Source organism: Staurois parvus, unplaced genomic scaffold (assembly GCF_062004578.1).
Source record: "Staurois parvus isolate SC_StPar_1 unplaced genomic scaffold, SC_StPar_1.0 ptg001478l, whole genome shotgun sequence".
Taxonomy (NCBI): domain Eukaryota; kingdom Metazoa; phylum Chordata; class Amphibia; order Anura; family Ranidae; genus Staurois; species Staurois parvus.
In genome coordinates, this window is record NW_028319274.1 from 527,469 (window position 1) to 538,577 (window position 11,109).

General features: G+C 40.4%; 1 protein-coding gene across 1 annotated transcript; it reads right to left on the bottom strand.

Annotated features, from left to right (window-relative positions):
• Nucleotides 1-9,800: 9,800 nt before the first annotated feature.
• On the bottom strand, nt 9,801-10,700 carry LOC149435767 (putative N-acetyltransferase camello). The gene has a single exon (XM_089662465.1). It carries the CDS (start codon nt 10,684-10,686, stop codon nt 10,033-10,035), a length of 654 nt encoding a protein of 217 aa, XP_089518591.1. The 5' UTR covers nt 10,687-10,700; the 3' UTR covers nt 9,801-10,032.
• Nucleotides 10,701-11,109: the final 409 nt, after the last annotated feature.

Below are 11,109 nucleotides of genomic sequence, written 5' to 3' on the forward strand. Positions count from 1 at the left end.
CACACACAAGAGCCGATCCATCTTAGACACCAAAAACAAAATCTCCAAAATGTAAAAAATCGTCCTTTAGTGGCGTGGAGATTGCAGGAGATTGCAGGAGATTGCTGGGACTGTTAGAATAGTCTGATTAGATGAAAGCGAATGTAAATTCAAATCACGGGTGGTATGGATGGGGCCACTATTACTACCCTACGAGTTACAATCACAGAATCCCAAAACATTTGGCACCAGGTATCAAATAATGACAGCTACGTAGCTTACAAATTTTTATTTTTACACAATAAAAAAAAGGCAATACATAAAACACATAAAAAATGGAAACAATTCTGAATCATTAACCCCTCCCCCTCCAGAGGAGTTCCCCCCCCCCCCCCCCCCCCTCCCTGACCAGGCCATTTTTTTGCATTACGGTGATACGTTGCTTTAACTGGAAAGTGCGCAGTCATGCAACGCTGCACCCAAATTAAATTTACGTCCTTTTTCCCCACAATTAGAGCTTTCTTTTAGTGTATTTGATCTCCTCTGCGGTTTTTATTTTTTACGCTATAAACAAAAAAAGACCGACAATTTTGGGAAAAAAATACTATATGTTTGACTTTTTGTTATTAAACATGTCCAGTAAAAAAATAAAAAAAAAAATCAAATTTCTTATAAATTTTGGCCAGAATGTATTCTTCTCTGTGTCTTTGCTAAAAACAAATCCCGATACATGTAAATTAATTGGTTTACGTGAAATTTATTGTGTTTAAAAATGGCGGTATAGATACTGGGATTTATATATTTTTTATACTAGTAATGGTGGCGATCAGTGACTTATAGCGGGACTGCGACGGGCATTCTGACACCAGGGGGGGAACTGACTTTGTGTCACTAACATCCCAAGACAGTGATCAGTGCTAATAAAAAGCACTGACACTGTACTAATGGCACTGGGCAGGAAGGGGTTAACATGTGGGGCGATCAAAGGGTTAACTGTGTGCTGTGTTACTAGTGAGACATGCTGTGCAGAGAGCTACAAAGCAGCATGTCCTGAGAGAGATCAGTTTCTCGGCAATCACTTGGTGCAGGCGGGGAATCTCTGGACCCGGTGATTGACAGCTGTAGCCGCCAATGGTGACGCGGGTAGGGTAGCACATGTGCCCCCTACCCGGACATGCAAAATCACGTATAAATATATACGTGATTTTGCGCAGCCCTGCCGCCCTGTAGCAGTACTTCTGCTATATGGTGGTCAGGAAGCGGTTAATATAGGTGCACCCAAAACAAATATCCAACCCTCTATAACTGTATTACACTTGTAGATCAAGATAGCCAAATGCTCTGTCCAAGAAAGGACCATGTACAGTACTAGAATTACATTTTATATAAAGAGGGAGCAAAGAGGGTCACCGATGAGCTGTAAGTGTTTCCCGGTACAAGGCGCTTCATCAGGACCAGTACATCTCAGAATCTATTACAATCTATAAAACAAAGAACAGTAAGTATATAGAATTCTCTTACAATTTGTCTATGAATTTTTTAGTGTTGTACAAATGGCTGATTTCCTAATTGCTCCGCAGAGTGCTCAGAATCTTTTCCTTTGTTTTAATGTGTTTTTATGTATAATCTGCTTTTATTGTGTAAAAATAAAAGTTTTTATGTTACGTAGTTGTCATTATTGGATACCTGGTGCCTTAAAAACCCAAATACTCGAGGATTCTGTGATTGTAAAGTGACTGTAAACCGTAACGATGAACTTCTTTTATTTGCTCTTCTTGGTCTGGTAATTATATCACTGAAAGGGTTTGTTATATCTTTTTGATACGTGCAAAAAAAAAAAACCACAAAAAGGACCCGTTGATCCCACTAGAAATCCAGTGATCTTCTGTGTTCCATGCACACAGCCAGTGATATCTCAGCCAGTGTTATCAGGAAGTGTATTGGGACTACAACACCATTCCTCTCTTTGTCATCCCACATGGAAGAAAAATATATTTTAAAAATATTCTTCCCAAATATATTGACATATATTTGAAATACTACAATTTTGGCCGTATTCAATATATTTAAAAAAAAAATAAAAATAAATAAATATATATATATATATATATATATATACTGTATGTTGAAATGCGTTTTTATTGCAAAATATATGAAAAATATTTTTAAAAGTACATTTACAAATATACTGTATGTCTTTAAAAATACATTTAATCTACATTTTTGGAATGTATGTACAAACATATGTAAAAATATATGCTAAAATGACTATTTTATCCGTAAAAAAAAAAATCGGAAGACTATATTTAAATAATATATATTTTTAAAAATATTTTTCATATATTTTGTAATGTATAAAAAATGCATTTCAACGTGCAGTGTATATATATATGTGTGTGTATATATATACAGTGGGGATGGAAAGTTTGGGCACCCCAGCTAAAAATTTGTATTAATGTGCATAAAGAAGCCAAGGAAAGATGGAAAAATCTCCAAAAGGCATCAAATTACAGATTAGACATTCTTATAATATGTCAACAAAAGTTAGATTTTATTTCCATCATTTACACTTTCAAAATAACAGAAAACAAAAAAATGGCGTCTGCAAAAGTTTGGGCACCCTGCAGAATTTATAGCATGCACTGCCCCCTTTGCCAAGCTGAGACCTGCCAGTGTCATGGATTGTTCTCAATCATCGTCTGGGAAGACCAGGTGATGTCAATCTCAAAGGTTTTAAATGCCCAGACTCATCTGACCTTGCCCCAACAATCAGCACCATGGGTTCTTCTAAGCAGTTGTCTAGAAAACTGAAACTGAAAATAGTTGACGCTCACAAAGCTGGAGAAGGCTATAAGAAGATAGCAAAGCGTTTTCAGATGTCAATATCCTCTGTTCGGAATGTAATTAAGAAATGGCAGTCATCAGGAACAGTGGAAGTTAAAGCAAGATCTGGAAGACCAAGAAAAATATCAGACAGAACAGCTCGCAGGATTGTGAGAAATACAATTCAAAACCCACGTTTGACTGCACGATCCCTCCAGAAAGATCTGGCAGACACTGGAGTTGTGGTCACTATTCCACTATAAAGAGGTACTTGTACAAATATGGTCTTCATGGAAGAGTCATCAGAAGAAAACCTCTTCTACGTCCTCACCACAAAAATCATCGTTTGAACTTTGCAAATGAACATATAGACAAGCCTGATGCATTTTGGAAACAAGTTCTGTGGACCGATGAGGTTAAAATTGAACTTTTTGGCCGAAATGAGCGAAGGTACGTTTGGAGAAGAAGGGGCACAGAATTTAATGAAAAGAACCTCTGTCCAACTGTGAAGCATGGGGTTGGATCAATCATGCTTTGGGGTTGTGTTGCAGCCAGTGGCACAGGGAACATCTCATGAGTAGAAGGAAAAATGGATTCAATAAAATTTCAGCAAATTTTGGATGGTAACTTGATGCCATCTGTGAAAAAGCTGAAGTTAAAGAGAGGATGGCTTCTACAAATGGATAATGATCCTAAACACACCTCGAAATCCACGGGGGATTACATCAAGAGGCGTAAACTGAAGGTTTTGCCATGGCCTTCACAATCTCCTGACCTCAACATCATTGAAAATCTATGGATAGACCTTAAAAGAGCCGTGCGTGACAGACAGCCCAGAAATCTCAAAGAACTGGAAGACTTTTGTAAGGAAGAATGGGCAAAGATACCTCAAACAAGAACTGAAAGACTCTTGGCTGGCTACAAAAAGCGTTTACAAGCTGTGATACTTGCCAAAGGGGGCAGTACAAGATATTAACTCTGCAGGGGGCCCAAACTTTTGCAAACTTTCGATCCCCACTGTATGTATGTGTGTGTGTATATATATATATGTGTGTGTGTGTGTGTGTGTGTATATATGTGTATGTATATATGTGTATGTATATATATATATGTGTGTGTGTGTGTGTGTATATATATATATATATGTATTATTTCAAATATATGTCAATATATTTGGGAAGAATATTTTTAAAATATATTTCAAATATATTTTTCTTCCATGTGGGTAGGAGGGGTTTGCAGGCCAGATCAGGAGAGCAGCCATGGGTGACAATGCTTCTCCATGGATACAGCGCGAGTGAGCGTTGTCATCCTATTATTTATTTATTTCAGGTACTTCTATAGCGCCGTCAATTTTATGCAGCGCTTTACATGTATATTGTACATTCACATCAGTCCCCTCCCCCGAGGGGCGTACAATCTAAGGTCCCTAACTCACATCCATACATACACATATTAGGGCCAATGTAGACAGGATCCAATTAACCTACCTGCATGTCTTTGGAGTGTGGGAGAAAACCGGAGTACGTTGAGGAAACCCACACAGGCACAAGGAGAACATGCAAACTCCAGGCAGGTGGTGCCGTGGCTGGGATTCAAACCAATGATCCGAGTACTGCCAGGCGGAAACATACAGTAATGAAAAAGCCAGAAAAACGTAAACTAATGCAGCCATCCTATATAAGAGGAGCTGCAATGTATTATATTTTTGTTCAAAGCCATTAGGCACCCTCTGGCTTTATACTGGAGTGCAACTCATCATTGGCCAACATCTCTGCCCCGACAGCCCATGAATGCATGAATCCACCAATACCATTACAATTTATCATCAATACAATTTATTCATAGTGCTGCACAAAGCACTTGTTTTCCAGGTTCAAAATTCAAGTATTTCATGAAATGCATTCTCTCCTCCCCAGTATGACTGTATGAAGATGAGAAAGAGACCAGAAGAGGCATCCAGCTGTTCTGTTTCAAATGCCTCTTTATGCATCGACATACCTCCTTAGGTCCAGTCTGTCCAGACAGTATAGTCACTTCCTGCTGACTTGTCACTATCCACAGGCAGCTTAACTCTTCAAAAAAGTTGAATCCAATGCACTTTTACTTCTGGTAAGTGCAGTACAGAGGATGTTTTTCCAATCTTTTGAAGTATAAGAAGACAATGACTTTCCTAAACCCCTGTATGTGCGAATAACTATAAGTGCGGGAACATTTTATAAGTGGGGAGGGTCTAGCTAGGACTAAACCAATTAGCAGTAAATGGGAGGGGAAGACAGAGAAGATACTAAAATCACGTATTAAACAAGTTGCAATTCCCCGAAAACACTACGAGCTCTCAGCATTCTTCAAAAAGGGATAAGCTCATGCAGTTCATTACAAAAAAACTCAAGGTGCCTGTACCCCGGCACCAGTCCGTGCCAATATATAAACATCAATCTAACTATGGAAAGCTGGCATGCATTCCAGTCCTCGCTTTAGCGGGCCAAACGTGACGTTATGTGGGACCCGGAAGTGACGGGATCACACTTCTACGGACGTTTCACCTCGGGGGGGGGGGGGGGTCTTCAGGAAGTCTTCACAGGCATCTTAATATGTGAGCGCACTTTTATTTATCATTTGAACCATGGTTCCTAATAAATATTACACTTACAGCAATTTTATGAAAATTCATTTTAATTGATCTTTCTGGAGAGTCATTATTAGAAGGGGAGCTTGGAGATTCGTCCTATGAGAGCCTGCAGTTGGGAATCCACACACCATTTGATTACCTAGTGTTATTTGACCACCCAAGTGGAGGTCACACCTTCTGGTGAGAGGGAAATTCATCTATTATTCACGAGTGGTGGAGAAGAATTCACAGGATTTATGTGACACCCTCCTATCCTCTCATTCATTCACAAGTTTTTTTGGACTTTATTACAGTATTAGATAAATATACATGCGGGGTTGGGAGAGCACTTCATATGCATATGTGTATCTATTCTTCTGTTTCCTACGGCACTAAGGAGGACGGCTCCAAAGGACCACTAAGGAGGAAGGCCCTAAATGACATCTAAGGAAGAAGGCTGCAAAGGACCACTAAGGAAGAAGGCCCTAAATGACATCTAAGGAGGAAGGCTGCAAAGGACCACTAAGAAGGAAGGCCCCAAAGGATTACTAAGGAGGAAGGCTCCAAAGGACTACTAAAGAGGAAGGCCCTAAATGACATCTAAGGAAGAAGGCTGCAAAGGACCACTAAGAAGGAAGGCTCCAAAGGACATCTAAGGAAGAAGGCCCTAAATGACATCTAAGGAAGAAGGCTGCAAAGGACCACTAAGAAGGAAGGCCCCAAAGGATTACTAAGGAGGAAGGCTCCAAAGGACTACTAAAGAGGAAGGCCCTAAATGACATCTAAGGAAGAAGGCTGCAAAGGACCACTAAGAAGGAAGGCTCCAAAGGACATCTAAGGAAGAAGGCCCTAAATGACATCTAAGGAAGAAGGCTGCAAAGGACCACTAAGAAGGAAGGCCCCAAAGGATTACTAAGGAGGAAGGCTCCAAAGGACTACTAAAGAGGAAGGCCCTAAATGACATCTAAGGAAGAAGGCTGCAAAGGACCACTAAGAAGGAAGGCTCCAAAGGACATCTAAGGAAGAAGGCCCTAAATGACATCTAAGGAGGAAGGCTCCAAAGGACTAATAAGGAAGAAGGCCCTAAATGACATCTAAGGAGGAAGGCTGCAAAGGACCACTAAGGAGGAAAGCTCCAAAGGACTACTAAGGAGGAAGGCTCTACAGGACTGCTAAGGAGGAAGGCTCCACAGGACTACTAAGGAGGAAGGCCCTAAATGACATCTAAGGAGAAAGGCTCCAAAGGACTACTAAGGAGGAAGGCCCTAAATGACATCTAAGGAAGAAGGCTGCAAAGGACCACTAAGGAGGAAGGCTCCAAAGGACTACTAAGGAGGAAGGCCCTAAATGATATCTAAGGAGGAAGGCTGCAAAGGACCACTAAGGAGGACAGCTCCAAAGGACTACTAAGGAGGAAGGCCCTAAATGACATCTAAGGAGAAAGGCTCCAAAGGACTACTAAGGAAGAAGTCCCTAAATGACATCTAAGGAGGAAGGCTGCAAAGGACCACTAAGGAGGAAGGCTCCACAGGACTACTAAGGAGGAAGGTCCTAAATGACATCTAAAGAGAAAGGCTCCAAAGGACTACTAAGGAAGAAGGTCCTAAATGACATCTAAGGAGGAAGGCTGCAAAGGACCACTAAGGAGGAAAGCTCCACAGAACTACTGAGGAGGAAGGCTCCACAGGACTACTGAGGAGGAAGGCTTCACATGACTCCTAAGGAGGATGGCTCCACAGGACTACTGAGGAAGAAGGCCCTAAATGACATCTAAGGAGGAAGGCTCCAAAGAGCTCCTGTGGAGTAATGCTCAATCTTTTAAATCTGTACAAAAAAAGGAGCCCCAGCCAATGGGACACTGGCTACACTTTCTGCCTCCTCTCCAGAGCTGTCCCCTTCCAATAAGAATCTCTGGATGCCATTTACAATGTTGCCCAGTGATGTTTAACCTATAGGGCTGAGGGCATACTGTAAGGGCTCTTTACACTTTCAGCTCCTATTGCCTCCTGTATGAAAAGGGATCAGTGGATCACTTTTCAGAGAACATGACAGGCTGGTAAGTGATATATCACCTCATCACCTGTATTAACCTTTGAAAGCCTGCAGCACCTTGCTGCAACTGCCTGTACTACACACTCTGGCAGGGTGATTGCAGCCAACCCCATTCAGGCTATTAGGTCACGTTTGCTATAGGTACTGCTCACTGAACTCGACATGTAGTATATATTATGCTGAGTCATGTGTGCCACCCCCTTCAGCCTCCATGTTTGCTTAAGATGGGTGGTCATGATGGTAAAATTGCAGCTCAACCACCTATTTTTAGCATCCCGCCAGTGCATATAAATGAAGTCTATGTGCAGGGAGTCATGGACCAACCACCTGCCAATACCTTGCTCTGATCTTTTAACCACTTCCCACCGACCTGGTGCATATATAGGGCCTCTCAGTGGGTGGGGTTTAACGCCCCATAAATGCGGCACTAGGTAAACCCTATTCTGTGCTGAGAGCGTGCTCTCATCACAATAACTAGTGGCTACCAGAAAACTCCCAATGCAAACTAGCTATCTGGAGCTTTACGATCATGTGACCGCTGTGACTGCCAGTCACATGATCAGAAAGCCTGCCTTGCCTCCAGGCATTTAGATCCTGGTAAACAGCCAGGAAAGGGGTTAATGTAATGATGTAGAGAGTGCTACTGAGATTATCACATACAAGTCACTCTCTGCATCACTGATGACCATCCACCACTGGGAAAACATCTGAAGAGGATACCACATCAAGTGTTTGGCTTGAAGATTTCAGAAAATGTAAGTATTAAAAAAAAATACATCAGGGGGGTCTTCAGATGGAAGTGGGGAACAGAGAGAAGTGGGGGCTAAGCCCAGATTAGGCTAAAAGAAACAAATCCATCTATCTATATATGGAGACATCTATCTATCTATGGAGACATCTATCTATTTATCTATGGAGACATCTATCTATTTATCTATGGAGACATCTATCTATCTATCTATGGAGACATCTATCTATCTATGGAGACATCTATCTATCTATCTATCTATCTATCTATGGAGACATCTATCTATTTATCTATGGAGACATCTATCTATCTATCTATGGAGACATCTATCTATCTATCTATGGAGACATCTATCTATCTATGGAGACATCTATCTATCTATCTATGGAGACATCTATCTATCTATGGAGACATCTATCTATTTATCTATGGAGACATCTATCTATCTATCTATGGAGACATCTATCTATTTATCTATGGAGACATCTATCTATCTATGGAGACATCTATCTATTTATCTATGGAGACATCTATCTATCTATGGAGACATCTATCTATTTATCTATGGAGACATCTATCTATCTATGGAGACATCTATCTATCTATCTATGAGACATCTATCTATTTATCTATGAGACATCTATCTATTTATCTATGGAGACATCTATCTATCTATCTATGGAGACATCTATCTATCTATCTATGGAGACATCTATCTATCTATGGAGACATCTATCTATCTATCTATGGAGACATCTATCTATCTATGGAGACATCTATCTATTTATCTATGGAGACATCTATCTATCTATCTATGGAGACATCTATCTATTTATCTATGGAGACATCTATCTATCTATGGAGACATCTATCTATTTATCTATGGAGACATCTATCTATCTATGGAGACATCTATCTATTTATCTATGGAGACATCTATCTATCTATGGAGACATCTATCTATCTATCTATGAGACATCTATCTATTTATCTATGGAGACATCTATCTATCTATCTATGGAGACATCTATCTATCTATCTATGGAGACATCTATCTATCTATGGAGACATCTATCTATCTATCTATGGAGACATCTATCTATCTATGGAGACATCTATCTATTTATCTATGGAGACATCTATCTATCTATCTATGGAGACATCTATCTATTTATCTATGGAGACATCTATCTATCTATGGAGACATCTATCTATTTATCTATGGAGACATCTATCTATCTATGGAGACATCTATCTATTTATCTATGGAGACATCTATCTATCTATGGAGACATCTATCTATCTATCTATGGAGACATCTATCTATTTATCTATGGAGACATCTATCTATTTATCTATGGAGACATCTATCTATCTATCTATGGAGACATCTATCTATTTATCTATGGAGACATCTATCTATCTATCTATGGAGACATCTATCTATCTATCTATCTATCTATGTAGACATCTATCTATCTATGGAGACATCTATCTATCTATCTATGGAGACATCTATCTATCTATGGAGACATCTATCTATTTATCTATGGAGACATCTATCTATTTATCTATGGAGACATCTATCTATCTATCTATGGAGACATCTATCTATCTATCTATGGAGACATCTATTTATCTATGGAGACATCTATCTATTTATCTATGGAGACATCTATCAATCTACCTGTCAATCTATCTATCTATCTATCTATCTAATCACATTGTATGATCATTCATTTTGGAGTGTCCTTATTCTTTTTGTTCACCTTCCATCGTCACACAAGTCCTCACGTTCTCCATCCCTCTAATATTACATCTAGACATCGTAGCTGTAGTACACCACAGTCATATTTGCGATCCTTCCTAGTCGACTTCTGCTCGGTATTATTTTTGTTGTCTTGAATCCCATACGTTGATACAGTTTATGAGCGTTGACTTGAATGGTCGATGTATCTAGGGTGACGCGCTGGTATCCCCGTTGGCGAGCAAAGTCAAAGACCTTCATGCACATGGCCTTGGCAATCCCTCGGCGTTGCTGGTCTTCAGCCACGGACAAGCGTCGTAGTATCATGTCGGTGTTGGAGTTTGGATCAGGCTGGACACCCACCATCCCTACAATCCGACCACCAGATTCAGCTACCCAGAAGCAAGAGTTGGGTCTCTGGACATAAGACTCTTCAATGTTTAGTAGATCTCCATTGTGAACCTTCCTTATAAACATGCGAACTGCAAACGTTAAAAGGCCACGAACTGCCGCCACGAATGCCCCAATGCTGAACAGAGACAGGATGTAGGAGCGACAGTACAAGTGAAGTGTGATGGACGAAGCCAAGATGGTGCAGTAGACTTGTGGCCGTTTCAAGATGTAGGAAGTAGCGCCAGGAAGGTAATCTAACATTCCTTGGGCGAACAGTTTACGTACAGCGTGGTAATCCCCGTTGTCGTATTTCCGTATGGAGTAGCCGGCCATTCCCCTACAGCTCGTCTTGCTTTTAGGGCTAAGCAAAATGAGAAATAGGATGTTGAGTGAGTGCAAACAGAAGGAAGGTTAGAGAAAAACTAAACAAAGAGATAGATCAACATCCACGGGGGATGTGCGGCATCGTGTGATTATCACTCTATTGGTTTGCATGGAAAATGCATAGTAAATAATAACAGGGCCTGGCTATCAACAGGTGAAATGAAAAAGGTTGCCAAGTACAAGTTATGATTTATAGGTAAGTCTATCAATGAGACTTACCCATAAATCATAACTGTTGGTGGACTTTATCGGTGGACCGCAGATGTGGTCACTCTTCAACCACCAATGGAAATTCTGAAATGTACAATGCCCTGTTGGGGCATACCTGGGACCACCATGCAATATTTTATTGTTATGCACGGGTTCCCCTTC